Consider the following 22,281-nt stretch of genomic DNA (forward strand, 5'->3'; position numbering starts at 1 on the left):
CAGTTTTGTCATCAGCAAACATGTAAAGGGTGTGCTCTGCCCAGTCATTCAGATCATTAAACTAGATCTCTGACAGTCCCTTCTAACACAAACCATTCTGTTTCTAGGTTTAACAAAACTATGATCCTTGCAGTATGCTGCTCATTACTGGCCTCCAACTGGACTTTGTGCCACAGGGCCCTGGCCATACAGCCAGTTCTCGATGCACCTCACTTCTTGCCCGTTCAGCCTGTACACCAGCAGTTATGAGGCTCTTATGGATTCCCCTTGGTGAATATATGCTGACTACTGATTTCCTTGCCTTTCATGTGCCTGATAATGGTTTCCAGGATTAGCTGCTCCATCAAAATAAAGCAAAATATATTGCTGCTGTTGTACTGTTAGTAACTTCCAAAACAACTTCGGCATATTATACGATTGCCCCTTATTTAGGAACATTCATAACATTATTCTTAAAATATTTGTGTTTTGAAAATGAATATGGAAATTATTTCCAGTGAAACTAGCATAATTCTGTCAACACCATATGTTTTCTGAAGTCATGATTGTTTTGATGTCTTAGTTCAGCCTTGAATTATTTACTTACTCTTCATCTGAAATAGAAAATTAGTATGAAATCACTTGAATTCATTATAATCACAGATCATAGTGTTTTGGGTTGAAGTGGAACTTTAAAAGATCATCGAACTCCACCTCCTCCACCACAGGCAAGGAAAACCTCCCACCAGCCCAGGTTGCCCAAAGACCCATCCAGCCTGGCCTCGAATGCTTCCGGGGATGGGGCATCCACAGCTTCTCTGGGCAGCCTGTGCCAGGGCTTCACCACCCTCCGAGTGAAAATTTTCCTCCTAACACTAAACTAAATCTCCCCTCTTCTAGTTTAAGACAATTACTCCTTGTCCTATCACTACACCCCCCTGACTAATAGTCCCTCCCCAGTTCTTCTCTAGCCCCCTTTAGGTACTGGAAGTCTGCTGTCAGGTTTCCCCAGAGCCTTCTCTTCTCCAGGCTGAACAACCCCAACTCTCTCAGCCTGTCTTCACAGGAGAGGTGCTCCAGCCCTCTGAGCATCCTCATGGCCCTCCTCTGGACTTGCTCTAATAATGCCATGTTCTGGGGGCCCCAGGGCTGAATGCAGGGCTCCAGGTGGGGTCTCACGAGAGCAGAGTAGATGGGGACAATCCCCTCCCTTGCCTTGCTGGCCACTCTGCTTTTGATGCAGGCGTAATGCCTCTAAGACTTCTCAATCTGAGGAAAAACATACATTTTCTTAAGGATTTCCAGACAAACTTAGCTTGTTTCATTTCTGTTGATCTTGTTTTGTAAACATCGTATTAAGGATAAATGCAATAAACATTTGTTTACTCTGGCATTTGATCTTGCATTGATTTACAAATTGATTTACACCAGACAAGTACAGAGCAGCACTTCATTCTGCATTAAGCACAGGTACTTATGTTGGTTTAGCAGAGTGACCTGGAATCCTGGCTTGTAGTTCTCCTGTAGGAAGATTAATTCTACCTTGAGATTAACATGAAACAATTCTACTTTGTCATTATCTGATACATCTAGCAATATTGTTTGGTGAATTAACTGAGGAGTAATCATTGCTTAGATCTCTCTGCTATGATTAAATGTAAAGGAGAAAAATCCCTGCAGTTATTTCTTCATCCAACTAAATTCCTGGACTATTGCATTAGCTGCATCCTTGGTCTGAGAACATGGGATTTTAATCTCTAGCATTAAGGGAAGCTTTAATCACATGTTCATTTACTATTTGTGATTTAGATGTTGTTGCTTCATATAGCTAAGCAGTAGAGAATGTGATCTAAGGATTAGAAAAAAGCAAATCTTTCTGTCTGACCTTGAAAATCTGATTGGATTTCTTATGTGATCTGACATAATTTTCCCTAATTATCTAAAGCTTGATGTATGTAAATGATAGATATCAAATGAGTTGTGCAAATCTGATTCTATGCTTAGTATTTCATATTCATTTTAGTTTTGAATGCAATGAAATGAGGAGGAAAATCTGAGATTTTTTGGTCACAAGATCTGTCAGTATTTTAGTGAACATGCATGAATTCTTAAGTTGGTTTGATAAGTATGGGAATAAAAGGAGAATTCTTATTTTGTAGTTTTATGCCAGTGCTCATAGCTATGGCTGCTCAGAGGAAAAAATCATTTGAATTTAAAACAAATTGGGGGAAAACTGGTCCATTTTGCTACTATTTTTTGATTGGTAGTCTCACAAGTATTGGTAGCTTTTTCAAGCGAATGGAAGCTTGATTAAACAGTGGGAGTTCATGTAAATAAATAAATAGTGGTTCTTAAAATGGTCAAAGTATACAGCTATCTGGGGTATGAAGACAGATTTTTCAGAGTAATGGATTTATTTCAGAACTTGCCTTGGCTGTGTCAAGTTGAGTGATGATTGAGGTTGCCATCAACAAATCCTTCAAATACTAAAATCAAACGATTATGTAAGCTAAAATTTAGGAAATGCAAGTACAGTGTATTGAAGTAATTATACAGTTGGGTCATTTGAGGAATGTTAGCAGACATTGTAATGACCCTGCTCTTAACTCTTTCAATACAGTTTAACCTTGGCAAGTCTGAGAGCTGGATGTTCCTGAAACAAAGCTCATTCAGTTGTGTAATGCTTCTTAGCATTTCCCATGAAGGCCCCTGAACCAGGGTTCACTCATAAATTGACAATTCTCACTTACAATTTCTAACGTCTGTAAATGCAACTCTATGAAAATAAACTTTCATGTGGGCAGTGTAAGATTGCAGTGTGTATATACTGCTGTGTACAACAGTGTATGGCACAACAGAACAGATCTTGTGTCAGTCTGGTTATTGGCACTCTCCTCTGCACTGATGTGTTTCAAAATGAAATCAATGCACTGTGCTGCAGTATTTGGGATTCGATTGGAGTCAAACTACGCTCTTCTGCTTTTCTGAAGAACTTCTATTCCTGGTCTTAACCTTTGCTGTAATTACGTTGCTTCATCCATAAGAGTAGTTCTATCTTTAGTACAATTACAACATTTAGCAACATTTCATACCAAAATATACTAAATTTCATACACTTCTGACTGCATAGTTCTGAGTTTTGAGTATTTATGTTTAGTGTTGCAGCTTGTACACACTATTAAAAATCAATGTCACATTTGTTTTCTACTCTTAAAACACAAACCTTTGAGTATCCAATCTTGTCTCCCAAGAAACACCAGACCTTTATCACTACCCTTGTTATATCAGGAAGCAGGGGTTATTAAAATAGCTTACTTGTATTAATTTGATATTACACTCCAGGTTTGCATTTACAGTTCAGAAATTTGGACTTAACATGTCACCTGCTTGCTGTGAGTGGGGAATATCATACCTTATGAAATTTTAGTCTTAACTTCATCTGAAAATGGATTTTAATATAACTTTACATCAATCTAATTGCCCATAATTCTCCAGTTCATAAAGTGACAACTATAAAAACCATGTGAATTCCATTGATCCTGGGATTCAACTGTTAAAATCATTCATACATTCCTCAGCTGTTGTCAGTCTGCATAGCTGTGGACTGAGGGATTAGGAGTTTTTTTCTGAGTGTGCTGCAATATACAGGTAACTTTAAAAGAAGGCTGCTTTACAGAATATGGATCCTTCAGTACATTCATGCTGCTAGAATGCGTATGATTAAATTTTTCTAGGGACTTGCCAAGAAGATTTGAAATTGTAACTGGGGAGGACTGTTCTTTCAGAAGTCTTCAAGTTAGTCTGAGTGCAGAGAAGAGCTGGTGAAGAAATGAGAAAACAAGACTTGTGAGGTGTGACTGAGAAAACTGAGGTGATTTAGCCTGGAGAATAGGCTGAGGGGAGACCTCATCGTGTCCTAAAAGTACCTGGAAGGAGGTTGTAATGAGGAGGGTGTTGGTCTCTTAGTTGACAAGTGATAGGATGCAAAGAAATGGTCTCAAGTTGTGCCAGGGTAGGTTTAGGTTGGACACAAAGAATTTCTTTGGGGAGAGGGTGGTCAAGTATTGGAATGGACTGCTTGGGGAAGTAGTGGAGGCCTCCATCCCTGGAGGCATTTAAGAGATGTGTGGACATGGCACTAAGGGAAATGGGTTAGTGCTGTTACTTTACAGGTTAGGTTGGTGGCTGGACTTGATGATCCTGCAGGTCTTTCCAACCCAGACTTCTATGACAGGCTCTTAAGCAATAAAGAATAAAAATAAACTCCAAGCTTGTGATAAATACCACTAAATTCTACTGAAGTAGAATACAAAGTTGCTTACTTTTGCTAAGAGTTTAATGGGATGTTTGAAGACTGTGAAGATGGCTGTGGAGGACAAATGCTAAATACCCATAGAAGAACTTCCATAGCACTTCTGACATTAGGTTTTTCTATGCCTGGAGCTGACTTGTTTAACACATTGGAACCTCTGCCAAGCTGGACTCCAATCCAGCGAAGACCTCAAGCAACACTTTAGTGTTTGTATGCCCCTTTTATTCTATCACCTGTGAAATGAAATGATCAATTTTCCACTAGCACAATGGAGAGTCAATATTGGCAGGAACTAGAATCAAGAATCAATCCTTTGTATACGTGAAATATCTTTAGAATAAGTATGGTCATGCATCCTGAATTCCTTTTTGTTGCATTCCTTCTAAAATTTATTCCTGTCATCTTGGCTCATACCTAGAAATTTGAGATTAGTGTTTTACCAATGTGCTTTAATTGCATTGCTGAAATTTTAAAAGCTTGAATTGACACTTAAAGTGTGCAGTAGATGACCATCATACAACTGCATGCTTTGCGGCTTATAGAAAGTCCTATATATTTTATATAGGAGAAAATAGTCAAGTATTAAACTATGCTGTAAGTTTTTGAACTTGAAAGGACTAAAGGTGTCTTGCTTGAGCCATTTTAATACATAAACGTGTTCTGAATATTAAGTTAAAAGTTCATTTAAAACACTTGCAATGCTAATTAGAAGTGCTCATATGAACATAAATATTAAACACCGTAAAAGCAAAACATGGTTTGCTCCATTCACCTGTGTAATATGTATTAATTATGTATTATACCACTAATGTTATACTTTAAGGTATTATTTTTAAAGTTACTGTTTAAAATTTATGTGGACTTTAAAATCTGAAAACTGAGAATATTTAATATTAAACTGAGAAAATAACAGACATTTTTCTTTTAACAGAAATTGAAAAATTCCAGAAAGGGGAAGGAAAGGAAGAAGAGAAATATATTGATGTAGTCATCAATAAAAATATGAAGTTGGGACAAAAAGTTTTGATTCCAGTAAAACAATTCCCTAAGGTAAGTTCAGTTTTCATACTTTATAATTAAATGCTTAGAAAAGATATTCCATTAATATCTTAAGATGGTGACTGTTTCGGTATTAGCCATCTGTACCAATGCTGTTCTGTGGTCTGTTCTATGGAAGCTGTAAGGTAGAAAATTTTCTTGGAATAAATGAGCAGAAAAGTGTTGCTAGTCACACACAAAATAGTAGGTTGAAAACAAGTGTTTTCAAGTATTTTCAGAATAGTAGGATCCTCTTTGGAATTGACAAAGGAATTATATTTAAACTGATGCTGATGTCAGCCTTTGAAATGTACTTATTGTATGCAAAAGTGAAGCTTTGAAATCCACTGTCAGAGGATTTCATTGTGTAAATACCTTACTCTCATCTTCAGTTTCAGCTAGTGTTAGTCTTGAACTAGGTATACCCATGCTACTGAATTACGCAATGTGATCTAGGGGAAGCAGACTATTCCATTAATATCTTTAAACACCGTGAATCCATAATGTTTCTTTATGGTCAGATGTTATTCTAGTTTAAAATATTGCTGCATGGAGGTGTGTATCCAATGTGTAAGACAGTGGAAGTTCATTGTTTTGTATTTCTTTACAAATTTTAAGGCTAATGTGCAAAATCATCAGGATGTTAGTGTTTATCACCTGTTTTAAATAGGTTATCTTTTCCTATTGGAAATTTCAAGACTGCTTCTGTTTTTGCTCATGGGGGAAAGGAATGTCTTCATTCCTTCCATTTCACTTGGAGGACTTTTTTCTAGATAGCTTTATTTGCACTATTAGTGTTTTTCTGTGCTGGGTAATTTGCAGAGATTTCTTTACTGCTGTTCAAAGTTCCATGAAATACTGCTTCAATGAACTTGTGTGCTTGCATACACTTTATAGGTGGGTACCTATTTGGAATTCTGCCTTAGAAGTCTTTATTTAATGACTAGGAAAACTTATCTATAAACACCACATACAGTGTTATAAAGAAGGGAAGGCAACAAATAAGGGAAGCTTATGTGGACAGTGCTTCTAATCAAGATGTTTTTCTTCAACTATTGATGTCTTCCAATGTTGAGATCTGTGGACAAATGAGCTTGAAGGGAGAAAAAGCAAGGTGGTTATTAAAAGGAGAAAGGGTCTTTTGAAAGATTCAGTTTCTTTAGTGTCAGCTTTCTTTAAAGATCTAAACATTAAAATTCTTGTTTAGCATAGCTAGTGGGAAAGCCAATGCTGTCTTTTGAAAGGGAGGGATGCTTTGCTGTATGTTTAGTAGTTGTGGTCTGGACGTTCTTTGGCTGTCTGAGATGGAATTAAGCCTAGTATGTGCTATAGAAAGAAACCTGAATTTATATCCAAAGACAGAGCTTTGTAATCCTCTGTCCTACTTTAGAAGACCAGGATCTAGGGGGCATAGAGTACAACTACTGTGCAGAACAGACTTCCTATGTGAGTTCCTATGTCTCCACTAGTACTTTTTCCACAGAAAGGAGAACACTGGCATCTCCACTCACACAAATCTCTTCTACCAGAAGGAATAAAACTAAGTATTTTCTGATTTAAGAATATTTTATCCCCTAATCGGTAAGGATGTTTTCATTGTCTCAAGTTTCCATTTTATTATATAGATATTTCTGTCAAGCTTACTCATCACAGACCAAACATAGTCAAAAGGAATTGGGATTTCTCACTGGATAGGAGTAGTTTAGGAGGTGAGCATCAGTTCAAACTTGTGACAGGCCCTCTTGAACTTCTCTGGAGGGGACCCAAACCACAAGTAGTTACTGCAGTAAGTGTTGTCTTGTTTACTAGAACCAGGCTTTTTTTATTTTGGAGCTCTGAGGAACTTAAATGTTTTGTACAAGGTGGTGTAGCTTCAACATGGCAAACTGAGCCTTATCCTGGTGTACTGCAGTCTGCAGCTAGTGACAAGATTTGAATGCCTATACACAAGGTAGCAGAGTCTTTTTGCATTCTAATGTTTGCTCTAGATACTAATCCTAGTTCTGTTCAGTTCTGTTCATATCTTCAGAGAAGGGTGCAAATGAGGAATGCTCTATCAAGTCTGTCAGGGTACATATGAAATTATTCCAGTCACCTTGGTGAGCTGTATTTATAATATATTCAGGTTCTGTGGAATTTAAGCAGAAGACATTATGGGGTGCTTACATAAAAACCTGAAATGATGCTTCATGTAAATGGTTTATGCCTATAGGTCATGCTTTCCTGTGCATGTGGTGTTTGCGGGATCATTTTGCCTGCAAGAGTTGTTAGAATTAATGCAAATGTCATTTGAAGAGGATGCCAAGTTGATAGTTCCTCACAGAAATGGTTAAAAGTTGATTCTCATTTGTGAGTAATTGTCTGCTTTCTGCTGATCAGTGTTACTGATAAATGCTTCAGAAGCCTGGAATGTAAGACTTAGATAAATATGGATGACAGCTGTGTAAAAAGCTCTTCTGCATGTGAATATTGAATTTAGAGCCATTCTCCCAGCAATTTTTTCTTTCTTGCTATGCGTTAGCAGTCATCACTGAAGTTGACAGTTACCATACAAGTTCCCAGACAAGGATACCTTCAGTCTTTCAGGCATAGCCTTTTCAGTGTTAGTGAAGAGAGAATCTGGTGTTTAGAGTTGACAAAGTTACTACAATAATTGATAAATCCATTAAGCACTGGGATGCCAGTTTGGGCTGAATCTGGAAAATGTAAGTATCCAGAAAGTGACAAGAAAAGTGAGGCTTGCTTTAGCTTTGCAAATAGAGTATTGTCTCCCCAAGTAAATGATGTGGGTTTTTCAGCTTAAATGGGATCAGAAAAGCAGGTTATTAAAGTTCTCAAATCCTTAAGAAGGTGAAGTATCTAAAAATGAAGCTAATAATGGAAGCGATTTTTGCTAGCAGAAGCTATTCTGTTAATATTTGCCAGTGGTTCTCTGGCAAATCATGATGCTTTGTAGGAATATAGTTGCAATCAATGAAATATCATTAATTAGTTTCGGTTGTAAATGAGGTCCCTGCACCAAAGCAGCCCACCAGCATACTTCTCGCTCTTCAGATACCTTGCACAGGGTTATCTTGAGTTTAAGTATCTCACTGTGCTTTCCCTCTTTAAAACCTCTTCCTCTGACTCCTTGAATAAATCATGCAAGCCCTAGCCAGTTCTAGCTCTGATCGGACCAAGCTGTGACTGCAATGACTGCTTGCATTCCCTGCTTTGTTAGGTGCATTCTTGCAGGATCAAGGCTGAGTCCTGTGCATACTCAGCCTCTACCTTTGAACCTCTTGACATACCTACATGGTGACAGGTTAACTGCAGTAGAAGGCTATTCAACTGAAGTTCAGAGCAGATGGTTTTTTATCTTTGAAAAGAATCTGGTAGACCTCAGGTTCAGAAGTCAGTATCTTTTTCTTTTTTTGTTTGGGTGGTGTTGCTTTCCCTAAACAAAATCTCCCTGCTCCTGGTCTTCTGCTTATTGCTCCAACAGTTGAGTATTCATGCCTGTGGATGTTAAACTTGCCTTCTACCTAACAGCTATTGGTTGCTTTTTATGGTACTATGTGTCTTATTTAGTCATGACCTTCTGTCTTGCTCAGCCATGACAGAAGTTACCTTTAATGTTCATGCTACAGGTAGTTGGCCTAATTTTTGTCTGGACCTTAATAGAATGTGAGAAGATACAAACTATTTCGTAAAGCAAACAAATTAGCCCTAGGTTCAGTTTCAGCTCCAGTTGGCTGTGTTTGAATGATCTTCATTTGTGTATGAACTCCTGTATGTGCTGAGAAACAGGACTAGTATGTTTTAATGACAGATCGTGTTACTTGGTGAGACAAAGCCTTGTGGAAACTCCTTGTAGGTTGCAGGTCCAGTCAAGGATTTTCAAAATCTGATTGTATGCAATCCTGTCAGGAGTTGTTCAGGTTGGTTTAGCTATTGAATTGCTAAGATGAGAAATTAATCTGAAGCATTTAGGTGAGGCTTGAATATTTTGATAATGCGGTCTGCAGTCCTGTTCTAACTGGACATGGATTACAAGCAAGGATTAGGCTGCATACAATCCTAACTCTCTCTCTAATGAGAAAAGGAACAACTTCTCCAGGTAGGACTCATTTCCAGATTTTTACTTTACTGTAGGGTTTCCACATGGATGCTGTATGTCTAACTTGGAGTTAGTGGAGCAAGATCTTGTCAGGTTAGGCACTGGAGTTTAGGGTGATTTAATATACCTTACTATTTGATCAGCTGAATATCTTTGACTCCAGGTCAAGTGTGAAAATGCAATCGTTAAACCTGTACTTCTGTTGCATTTCATGCTTGAAAAATCCATCTTTAAACTTGCACAGACTTAAAGGTAGGAATAAAGTGAGCTGGCAATAGAAGGTCATGATGTGGCTGTTTGAGAGTGAAGGGACTCTAAATATGTCCTAATACTGCTATGAAATGTCAGGAGTTGAAAGGTGTTTCATAGCTTACATATGTACATATGAGGCAAGAGTCTTATCCTTCCTCCCACACACTTGATGAATATTCACTAAAGTAGTTTATAATCTCAAATCTGATTTTGTTTTGGCAGTTTAGTGAACTCAAGTGTTCAGAATTTGGTGAAATAGCTTCCATGGATAAGTGGAAAGATGATGGTTTTCAATGAGGTTGATCAAGACTGAGAATAATTTCCATTTTGTGATAGGCTACTGTTCTAAAAATTGCTTACAAGGCTATAATTAAGTATTGTGTAGATCTCAGAAATTGGTAAGAAGTGCTCCATATTGTTTCACTGAAGTGATACTCTAAATACATATTCTCAAAAGTTACTTTCTTAATTTGCAGGTGTGAATTAGTCTCCTAGCTCAACATTTAAAGTTAAAATACATATTTAATACATATTGTCATGTATAATGTATTTGCAGTTTTACAGTCATGAAAAGATTAAAATATTAATTACATGACTAATTAAAAAAAATTCATAACAGCTTGGTTCTAATGATTTCTTATATACTTTTTTATTCCTACTATAATGACAAGTGATATGAAGGAACAAGTTAGATTTAATACCAGAGAATTTTTGAAAAACTTTACAGTAATTGATCAAGTTTAATGTTGAATAGGTGTTTAAAAAAATTTATAAACTATTGCTGTTCCGAGGGCTGTGTGAAGGAGACAGCAGTTTGTGGTAGTGTAAATGCATGAAAGTTTACTTCCTAAGTAAGTTCCCTCACTCTTGAAATGAGTAAGGAAAGTCTTGAAGTTTTCCCAGTTTCAGGTCATTCTAAGGGCAAGTGCCTTGAATGTTAATTTAAATACTTTTATTTTTTCCTAGTAAATTTTTCCTAGTAAATCTGTCACAGAGGAACTGTTGCAGAAAACTAATATATCAAGAAAGCTTTCTATGGCTTTGACACTGGCTGGCTAGAGCTTTACAGCTAAGCATTTGGTCAAGCATTTGTATTTTCACTAAGTATTTTAAGCTGGATGAACCATTCTCAGCAGACTTGTCTTGGTGGGGATAAACAAGGATTACTCTTTCTATTATATCCTACTTCCTGTAATATATACATTTAAACATGATGTAGCATTGACATTTTTTTTGCTGAAACTCATACAGTAGATTAAATGCTCACAAAGAGAATGTCTCATTTGTATAATTCCTTTGTAGCAGTGTTTTTTCCGGAGCTGTTTTCAGGAAATAGATTCAAGCAGTGCTTTGGTAAGGAAATAAATCTCTAGATAACTGTTAAAGGCATATTTTGATGTGAGGATTCTGAAGGAAATGGGTGTTAAGCAGTAATGTCCATAATCTCTGTTGTACTATATCTGCAAAAATGCTTTCTTAAAATGAGGATTCATGAATACCTTTTGCTTAAACAGTAGCTGAAGTAACAATTTCTAGTGTTTTCTCCAATCCTTTCCAAGTCTGTTGCTCTGGATCTTGATAACATTTTTGCTAAAATAGTTTAATTCTTTTGCTATAATCTTGTTTCTGTAGGTACCATATCTGGCACAGCCTTGAAAGTAGTCCCGAAACAGCTTAGTGATGACAGTCTTCAATCTGATGTACTCTTAACCATAATAAGATCTTGATTCTTATCTAGGATATTGCAAGCTGTTTTAATGTATAGACAGCCCTTGTTTTAATGCTACAGAATATCACTCATACTTGGCACTTGTTCCTAGTTCAGGTAGCTCAAGAGAATTATGAGCAGGGTAATAGCTTCTAGACCAGCCTGGGCTGGAAAGCAGTGTGACTGCTTTAATACAATGTTAAGCTGAAGCTAGTGGACTTCAGTACAATTTGGGATATTTGTGTGCAATTCCAATATGATCATGCTGTACAGGGGAGAAAGTGAAAAGAGGAGCCTGGCATGTCTGATTTTGAGCTAGAGCTGGTAAGTGACTGATCTGATCTGACTTGCCTAGACCTGCACCAATACCCTTTTGTTACTATTCAGTGCCTAATTCAGAGAGTTTATAACTGTGAGTTCAATAGTAGACCTGAACTTGTTTTTATTAGGTTCAGAAGGGCAAATAAACTTTAGGAATGTGAGGCATGGGAAGCAGCCGTGAAGCTTGTATATGAGCTAACTTGTACAAGAACTTAGATCTGACAGACTTGCTTCTGGTTCACCAGCAGCTAGGCTGGATTTATTAACTTTGTAATGAAAATTTGTCTGTGTGGGGGTTTTGTACCTTAGGTTTGACTCCTACTTCTTGACTACTTGGGATAATACCCTGTATAAATAGTGAAAGCAATTTAGTGATTCTTTTTGATTGTTTGTAAATCTTGGTGAAATATTTAAAACTAGGCTTTTGCTGATCAGATGGTTCACATTTAATGTAAAAGGGAGATAAGCCAGTAGTTCAAACAACATCCAGTATCTGTTCAAAGTAAATTTTCTCTGCTGAAAAGCTTCATTCAATATCAGATGGATTTTATTTACAGAATCTGAAATATCAGTTGATTTTTAACTTATGTGCGAACAAAGTCTTTGGAAGTATGTAGTAAGCCATTTCTAGTAACCTCTAGTCACAGTCATCATTTTAAGCTATATCTAGATGTACTGTACCTTCAAATCAGCAAAATTTCAGACTTGCAGTGCAGATTCCTCATGCTTCAGAGTTGTCAAATCTAGTATTTGTAGCATGGGTGCACAGGAAAGAATAGTTCAGTGGATCTCAGGATACAGATAATACATTTTCATGTTCATTAAATGTGTTGTCTAGAACATGTCAACTGTGCAGCTACTTGAATAGCTACCATATCTAGCATCAGCACTAGATGTTTTCTTGTATTTGCAGAAAAATGCAAAAACATTTGGTATTAGTTTTGTGGGTCAAGCTTTATATATATTTACACAGTACTTGGTTTTAAACAGAACAAAACTATTTGGTTTTAAACAGTTGAGTAAACAAATCTGCTCTGGATCACAACAACTCTTCTCTGAGCTCCAAAGCCACCTAGTTGCTTTCTCTGAAAATGACATGCAAAAACAGAACCCATTTTTGTTGTTGCAAGTGTGCTCTTCCATCTGTAAGCTGTTTATTTTTTAATGGTCAAGTAGTTTGTTTCAATGATGTGATCAGCCCTATACACTGTGTAGTTAAAATACATGCTTGCCTACTGCTAGATTGTGATCAATTTTCTGAGTGAAATTCCATTTCAATATTTAACTTAGTAAAATACATTTAAAAAGTCTATATCAGACCGCAGGTATTCAACACTGAGAAATAATTTCAGCATGCTCTACTCTAAGTGGAAAACCTCATTTAGAAATGTGTATAGTACTTGTTTTCCTAATTTACAAGGCTATTTTAATGCAAACATAAGTAACCTGAAATAGTAAAAAGCTGACAATATTCCATTACATGAAGGTTTCCATTTAAGTTTAGCCATAGTCCCTATTCATAAGCAATGATCCTTTATAGAAAGTATTTGACAAGGTGTTATGTTGACTTCTGGAAGTTCAGTATTTGTTACAAATTATTTGAACTAGTTTAAATTCTTCCATTGCAGTTACACCTTTGTAATCATAAGTCATGTCTGTAGTAAAGGACCTCTGAAAAACATGTGGTCCAGCCTTCTGATGACCTCCTGACTGTAAATTAGATGACACCTGAGTCCTGAATACTGTCAGCAATGGAAACTTCCCCCATTTTCGGCAACCAATTTATAACACTATCTTTGATAGCGTGTTAAGACCTGTAAGGACAAAAGTAATGTAACATATCTAATAAAATGGAGTTAAAGGTATCACCTGAGGATTTATTGAAATTTGAACTGACAGCTTCAGAAAATACTAGTTAATGAAAGGCCTTAAATTCAATAGCTGGTGTGGACTAGTCATTCATGGCCATTCATTCAACTGTATTCTGTTTCTAACTCAGGAATCAAGCTTACAGGTTCTAAAGGGAGGAGAATTACATTTTCATTTTTAATAGGCTTTTTTAATGCTTGAGCTTCTTTGTCTCAGGTTGAAGGGGGTGAACTGGAGCTGTAGACTTCCTTTGTAGGAGGACTGCAGCTGGGCTTTTTTCCATCAGCACTTCCATTGTAGCAACAAAGGAGTTGGTTAGAGCTTCTACTTCCCCATTGTCAAGTGTTATAAAAATTCATCTAGAGTAATAGCGAGATCAAATGAGCTCATCGTGGCCCTCTAATGATGGAGTACTAGAGGAAGAGTCAACTGTTGCATAAACGAGGTCAGAAAAACAAATAGTTTAAATGTATTTTCTCTGTAGCCTCGCTGCATGTTACTGATTGCTAAAACTGTCTTTTTCACGATGACTGGGTCACTTTAGATTACAACAGTTTGAATATCATGGTTTTATGAAGTCTTATTGGGGGTAGTAAGTATACCTGAGCAGTATTTTACTTCATAATCTTATTCTGAATGGAATCAATTATTAATTTTAAAGTGATAATATTTCATAAAAATTCCAATGTGTGGCTTATGTTTATTGGTGCTTTTTGATTTTTCCCCCCCAAACTTATATAGAAGCCTGTATACTTTAAATGAATCTTCATGTTTTTTCTAACTATCCTTCAGATTTTGTATACCTTCCAAAAGGTAGTACAATGATATACAAAATTGGACTATTGAATTCACACAGCTCTTCTCCCAGTATGTGACTGGGAACATGCTTTGTGGAGATTTCTTGTGCCTATGGGCTCCTTTTGAGCTCATTTTTTTCTTTAAATGACAACAGGAACATTACTTCTTGTTATTTTTCCTGTCATGGGTAGGGTTTTATATTTGTGTTCTTTAGCTTATTTTCCCTCTGGAGCACCTTCAGGGCTGAAGGAGCATCGTGATTTGTGGTGGCCTGAATTTTGATGTTTTCCATAAATGGATGTGTTTAGAATTTCCTCAAGTAATACTCTTCCTGTATTTCTGTTGCACACCACTTTCTAGTTACTCTAGTTAGTAGTAACTTTCTCCCTAGTTACCTTAACAGTAATGCTGTGGTTATGAACCCCAGATGGGTTTTGTAAACTTCAGTGATAATAGGGGTTGAGAAACAAGTGAGAAGGTCTTAATGTTAATTTTGGTTTGGGAAAAGATTTGTTTTCTGGTTTTAATTCCCTGTTTCTGTATTTTAGTGTAGGGTATATTGTATGGGTTGCTGTATTACTTCATAAATCTTAAAGGCAGCATAAGGCAATTCAGATTTTGTCTTCAAAGCTGTGGTTGGTTGCTACAGCATCTGTGAGAAATAGCTGCCAGTTTTGTTTTTATGGTTATGTACCTGATAACAACTGTTGAAAAACTGAATCACAGTTTGACTGAGCACATCTGTTCAGCATTGAATGTGACACTTTTTTATGCTGTTTCAAAGTTCTTTGAGTTCAGATACTTCTAGGTTTCTGTTGGCATCTGGTAGAGTCACTAACATGCTATTAACTTGTCCAATACATTTGTACTCAACTGTCATAATTTAATAATTGCACCTAAAATGAAAAAGTTGTTCTATCAAAGTGTACTCCATTTTGCTTGTTTCTGTGCTTAGAAATCCAATGGTCTTAATGTCTGTTTTCTTACAGTTCAACTTTGTGGGAAAGCTTTTGGGTCCACGTGGCAATTCTCTAAAGCGCTTGCAGGAAGAAACACTAACTAAAATGTCTATTTTGGGGAAAGGTTCTATGAGGGACAAAACGAAGGTAAGATCTGAATATGTTATTGGAAAGTGGTTAAGGTTCCTGAATCTTTAAACTTTTTCCAAATGTTCTTGTAGAAGTAAGCAAACTGCGTAGCAAAGTCTGAGAGCAAATAAACATAGGTTATGCTTGTACTCATTAGATTCAGATGGTGTCTGTTTCCTGTGAGGAGTCTATTCTCATGACCAGTATTTTGAGGCTATCATAAGCTGTACTTTTGGTCCCCAAACTAGAGTCCCCTGGGAAATAACTGTGGTCTGTCCTAGATCAGTCTTATACCACTTATAATGAATAATGCCCAAGTGTTTTCACCTTTGAAAGAAAGTGACTTACAGATAGTCAAAGATTTTCACAGAAAATAGCTTGTAACATTTAAACTTGACATTTAATAACACTTAGCTTTATAGACAAAGAGGAAAACAGCTGATGAAAGGAGATTAAATACAAGTGAAAAAAAATCACAACCCTGACTGAGGATGATTTATGCAGCTTAAGCAAATGGCAATTTGCGGCTTTCATTGGAAGGAATTTCCTTTAATTGACGTATAATTTTTAGTACATCTCTCCATAAGCAAAGTAAATGTTATGACTTATAGTGTATTTGTCAAATTTGATTAGAGTCCATAAAAGACTTGATTTTTCTGTGCAACTAAATTAAGAACTAATCTTAATTCCTTCTTGAAAACATTAATAGCTTTCATTTAATACAACTATAAAAATTTTATAAAAATGTATTCTCCTATAGTAAAGGCTTGAAAATATGAAAAAAGGGTTTATTTGGAATGGGAGCTGTTAGTTTTTCATCTATAATATAGAAAATGCAACTAATTTTAGAGCACATGTTAGTAGTGAAAAAAACCTATGTTGCTAGTAACTTGAAGACTATATACTGGTTTGACTAGAGAAGAAAAGAAAAAAGGTAAACTTAAATGTAAACTCAGAATTTCCTACTAAAACATCTTTACAAATAGTCAGGCTCTAAATACTTTTTTAAATGACATATGGTGGACTTCTCAGTTCTTGTGGAATGTGTTGAACTGACATTCTTCTGTTACCATACATGCTTTTATATCAAAATGCATGTCATGGAATAGAAAGCCCTCCACCCCCTGAGTTTTTCTAATAGCTCTGCAGTAGAAAGGTTTTTCCACATTAAAACCAAAAGCTTAGGTTGAAAAGTTCATATCCTAACTTGAAACCCACAACCCTGGAGGAGTCTTAAAGGTTTCTATGTGAATCATTTGAACTTTTCATGTTTCTTTTGGTAATGAAATAATTGTTCATATCTTTATTTGACTTTTCCCTAGGTGAGATGATAGCCAAATGTGCTGAACTAAACTTTTTTAAATTAAGTGGCTATAAATTTGTTACAGGTTGGAGAACTGTTTGCAGAGAATTTTAATGCAATTAATATTTGAGTAAGGTTGATACAATTGTGAGTCTGATAGGGTTTTTGCAAGGGATGATATAGGGCGTAGACACTAGAATAATAAGGGTAGAATAGATTGTATATCTTTATTTGGAGTAGTTCTTAAAATGCATGAGAGCATCATTTAGAACTTAAGCAGACCATTAATTACAACTAATTGCTACTTCCAGTACTCAAATCTGTGGAATGTGTGCAAGAAAGTACTGGTGCCACAAAGGTATCCTGTTGCTAATAACCTAAAATAGGTTGCATTCATCTGTAGTTCTTTGGAGGCACTGCTCAGCCAGCTTGAGGCTCCATATGTAAAACTTAATAGGACAAGAGACCTTAAGACTTTTTTCTAGCCTTGCTTGGATTATCTGTGCTAATTGTTTCAACCATCTTTTGCTAACAGATTTAATTTTGTTTGCCTTGATCTTAATACATTCTGGGTTAGTACTTTGGAACTGCTATATTAAAACTTGTCCAAAGAATAAGCAAATGAGAGAATCATAACCATGTAGTTCCCTCTGTATGAGAAGGAGTAGCAGTCTACACTGAAGAGAAGCCCAGAATTGAATTTGGTGTCAAGTTACTGGTCAGAAAGGCTGGCAAGTTCTTAGATGTGACCACTTTATGCATTCCTTAGAAAATCTAGTTGAAACTTCAGTTTGGTTTTTGACAAATAATGAAGTACATCACTCTTGTCTGTTTGATATAATACTTTGAATATGAAGAGAAACTCTATTTGTTCCTATATGAGAACAGTAGGTAAACAGACTATACTGCTTTTTCTGTTCGGTAATCCAGGTGTCAAAACAAGCAATTTCATTATTGCTGTGCTCAGGTACAGTAATGCTCAAAGCAGTAGTCTAGAGAAGATGGTTTGGGTTGGAGAGGACCTTAAAGATCATACAATTCCAATCCTCTGCGATGGGCAGGGATACTTCCCACCAGCCCAGGTTGCCCAAAGCCCCCTCCAGCCTGGCCTTGAGCACCTCCTGGGATGGGGCATCCACAGCTTCTCTAGGCAGCCTGTGCCAGTGCCTCACCACCCTCTGAGTCAAATATTTTTCTTGTGTCTATTCTAACTCCTACCCTGTTGTAGTTTAAAATATTACTCATTGTCCTATCAATTCAGGCCCTAATAGTCTCTTTCAATCTTTAAATACTGAAAGGCTGCAATGAGTACTCCCCAAAGCATTTTCTTCTCTAGGCTAAACAACCCCAACCCTCTCCTGTCTTCATAGGAGAGATATTACAGCCCTGTGATCATCTTTATGGCCCTCCTCTGGACCTGCTCTAACATGTCCATGTCTGTCATATGCTGGGGGCCCCAGAGTTGGATAAAGTACTCCAGGTGGGGTCTCATGGGAATGGAGTAAAGGGGGGGGAGAATCACATCCCTTGACTTGCTGGCCAAGCTTTTTGTTTATTTGTCTTGCACCCATCACATTATCTCAGTGAGAAAATGAGAAATATTTGAGGACTGCTGTGAAATGAAGATGGAAATATTGGCAAAAAAAACCTTGCTCTTGTGGAATATTGGAACAAACTTGTTTCTAAAGACCTTTTAAGAAACTTCCAATTTCTTCTTGTTTCTTTGTAGTGTCTTCCCCCATGTTCACCAGTTTCACGTAGAAAAGTTTTCTCCCTTGTATTGCCATTTCTGTATGATAGAAAGTGCTGAGGCCTATTCTGTTGATTACTAGGCACAGTGTTAAGTAAACTAATATTCTGATGTTTTAGCAAATGTGATTGTTTGAAATATGTCAGGAAAACATAAAATTTTGTATTTTTAGTTGACATCTAAACATGAGCAAACAGTAAGTGCATGTCTCCAAAGGAATTTTGACGCTTGTATTATGTTTAAAATGAGAAGGTGAGAAAACAACTCCAACTCTTTTCTGTTCTCCTAGGAGGAAGAATTGAGAAAAAGTGGAGAGGCAAAATACTTCCACCTAAATGATGACCTGCATGTTTTAATTGAAGTTTTTGCTCCACCAGCAGAAGCATATGCCAGAATGGGACATGCATTGGAAGAAATCAAGAAGTTTCTCATCCCTGTTAGTATTTCTGTTCCTCTGTTAGACTTTGGTCCAAGTAACAGTTTTGCAGAACAATCAATTCATAGTATTTGATCTTATTGTTCATTAAAGTCCTTATCCTAATATTTTGATACTCCCAAGAAAAATCATTTTTAATTCATGTATACTGTGATATTTTTCTATAGGAAGGTCACAAGTTAAAACTGTTTCTCCAGACTGTTCTTTAGTCTCTAAAATCAACTTACTGTATAATATTGGTCAGGTCATGTTGCTTCATTCTCTTTACCTTGAAAAACCTTCAAAAGAGTGTGTATAAGTACTTTCCTTTTGATAAGGCAACTACTATATGAATGTGTAACTGTCGAGGTGAACTCTCATGTCATGATAAGAGCTATGTTATTCTTGTTAGCTGGTCATGTGCAAAATATTTAAGCTCAAATTATTAAAATGTGTAAAATATGGAAATCTTTACAAAATAAAGCTTGGGCACTGGAGGTAGTGTTAACTGTGTGCAGAGGTCCTAACTGTATTAGTTCCACAGTAAATGTTGTATTTATTGGTTATCAAATGAACAAAAGCAGAAAGCAAAGCATGCTCAAGGTATAGTGATCTTGGTTTCTTTTTATAAGGTGCTGATAATGTTATACAAGTGGTGTTCTTGATTAGTATCAGATCCGGAAATGTGGGAGACTTCAGTGAGGGAACTTTGCTAAGGTGTATACCTCTGAGTGACAGTTGCACAGATGTTGAGTAAGTTGGTATAGGTGTGTAAGAACCAGTTGGTGTGTGTTGCTGTATGGCTGCTACAGCCTTCTAGGAGTACAGCTGCAGTTTCTATTCTAGGGTGAAGCAGTTGGTGCTGATGACCTGACATCACTAGTATATATATTTTGGGGTTTTTATATTGCACTAGTCTAGATCCATGAAACTGGAAGTCCCCAAGTGACTCAAGTTGACTGTGTGCTCCTTGGCTGTTTTGACTTGCTTCTTCCTGAATGAAAACTAGTTTCTTATGAAAACATGCCCTGAGTTGGAGGAACATGACCATGGGAGCAAACACCCAGTCAACTCTGAACTTGCGTGGGATTTGTTGGATGCATGTAAGTTTGTGGAGCCCAATTCATCCCAGTGTACTCAAAGAGCTGGCTGGTGTCATGAGACCTCTCTAAATTTTTCAACATTCTTGGCAATACAGAACTTATGAGTGGCTGAGGGAACTGGGGCTGTTTAGTCTGGAGAAGAGGATCGGGAGACTTTATTGCTCTCTACAACGAAAGGAAGCTGTGGGGAGCTGGGGGTCGGCCTCTTCTCACAGACACCTAGTGATAGGACTAGAGGGAAGGGTCTCAAGTTGTGTGTGTCAGAGGAGGTTTAGGTTGGAGACATTTCTTCTCAGAGTGGTTGGGCACTGGAACAGGTTGCCCAGGGAGGTGGTGGAGTCACTGTCCCTGGGGCTGTTAAAGAAAAGGTTGGATGTGGTTCTTAGGGACATTGTTTAGTGGGTGACATTGGTAGTACGGTGATGGTTGGACCAGATGATCTTGGAGGTCTTTTCCAACCTTTATGATTCTGTGAACTGGGAGAGTTCCCAGTCAACTAGAAGCAGGCAAATGTTGGCCACACTTTCAAGAAGGGCAAGAAATAATACCCTGGTAATTACTGGCCTGGCAGCCTTGTCTCAGTGCCTGGTAAAATTATGGAGAAGATTATTGTGGGAGTTACTGAGAAACACCTGAAAGACAATGAGGATGCTGGTCACAGTGAACATGTTCATGAAGGGAATTTCCTTTTATGACAAGATTACCTGCCTGGTTGGATGAGGGAAGCCAGCTGATGTGATCATTTTAAATTTCAATAAAGGTTTTGATGCTGTTTCTCACAGTATCCTTCTGTATAAAATTTCCAGCCTATAGCTAGATGAAGTGCTAGATACTCCATAACATGAACTAATGCATGGCAAGCAGTGATAACCAGGAGTTTCATTTAGGACTATATCCTGATGCTAAATATAGTATAAAATATGTGCATTAAGACAGTTCAAGTCCAAAGGAATGTACTGAGTTTCCAGAAGAAGAGGATCGGGGGGATCTTATCAATGTCCATAAATACCTGGAGGGAAGGTACAAAGAGGACAGCCAGGCTCTTTTCAGTGGTGTTCAAAGTTCAGAACAAGAGTCCATGGGCATAAACATGAGGATCTGTCTGAACATCAGGAAGAACTTACTATACTGTATGTCTGATGGAGCACTGAAATAAATTGCTCAGAGGTTGTGGAGTCTGTCTTGGAGATGGTCAAAAGCCATCTGGATATTGTCCTGGACAACCTGCTCTAGGTGTCAGGTGTCTGTGCTTGAGCAGGGGAGGTGGACCAGATGACCTCCAGAGTTCCCTTCCAACCTCAACCATTCTGTGAATGTGATTTATCTTTTAATTCTAAATCAAGCATTACATCATAACTTTGTCAACAAGTTCGAACTAGCTTTTCTTTTTGATGTATATGAGAGCTAAATAAACATACCACTGTTCCTACATCTGAACTGATTATGTAGGGACACCCAGCAGAACTTGTAGGAATGCTGGACTGTCATGTTTACTGTATTTACATGATTCATGATTGTGTGAAGACTTAAATATCTTTTCAGGATGAGATAAGCGAGTTGCATTGTCTAGTCTAGTGAGCAAACATCTGTTTTTAGATAAAATGCACACAATTTGACAAGAAATGCGTTTTACTTACATCTGGATTTCTAGTGAATGTCTGGTTCCCACACAATATTATTTCTTCATTGAGCTTAGTTCACCTAATGTTGTAATAAATATGCTTATCAAAATCTAGTCATTACTGTACTGCAATTAAGCCAGCAGAATTAGTCTGATAATGAGCAATTCCATTTATTGGTTAGACACTTTTCCTACTCACTTTTTTGATTGCTGCCTTTATTGTACTGAGCTGAACTGCATAATCTCCTCTGAAATATGAGATCAAGTCAACACTGTCTTAATTTCCCTTCGGCTTTTCAAATGTAATCTTATCACAATGGTTCTAAATGCTGTAATCTCTTCTGCCCCTTCCTTGCAGCAGTAACTCCATGAAGGAATAAGGACTGGCTTTGTATTCTCTAGAAACAATATTGGGTTAAGTGCAGCCAAATGCAATTTGATTTTATTTCCTGGAAGATCTGCTGTGGCTTTCTTAGCAAACTATCAATTTTCTTTGAAGCAAGAAGTCCTGCTCTCAGTACCTGACCTTAATTTGTGTTCTTCACAGTACAAGCTAACTATGCCTTCTAACACTAGATGCTGATCTTGATTCATGAACATTGTGGAAGTTTCTAAAATCAGTTTC

The 22,281-nt window shown here is 37.1% G+C and overlaps 1 protein-coding gene across 4 annotated transcripts in view; it reads left to right on the top strand.

Moving 5' to 3' along the window:
* The window catches only part of KHDRBS3 (KH RNA binding domain containing, signal transduction associated 3), a 96,206-nt gene that overhangs the window by 21,372 nt on the left and 52,553 nt on the right, over window positions 1-22,281 (top strand). For all 4 annotated transcript variants that reach the window (XR_013946779.1, XM_080580821.1, XM_080580822.1 and 1 more), the window contains exons 2-4: window positions 5,223-5,341; window positions 15,366-15,482; window positions 18,807-18,953. Coding sequence is in view for 3 of the 4 variants with exons in the window: in XM_080580821.1 (XP_080436947.1) it covers window positions 5,223-5,341; window positions 15,366-15,482; window positions 18,807-18,953 (383 nt within the window). In the remaining variant the exon portion in view is untranslated. The remainder of the gene's footprint in view (window positions 1-5,222; window positions 5,342-15,365; window positions 15,483-18,806; window positions 18,954-22,281) is intronic.

This window comes from Anser brachyrhynchus, assembly GCF_964034855.1.
Source record: "Anser brachyrhynchus genome assembly, chromosome: 2".
Taxonomy (NCBI): Eukaryota; Metazoa; Chordata; class Aves; order Anseriformes; family Anatidae; genus Anser; species Anser brachyrhynchus.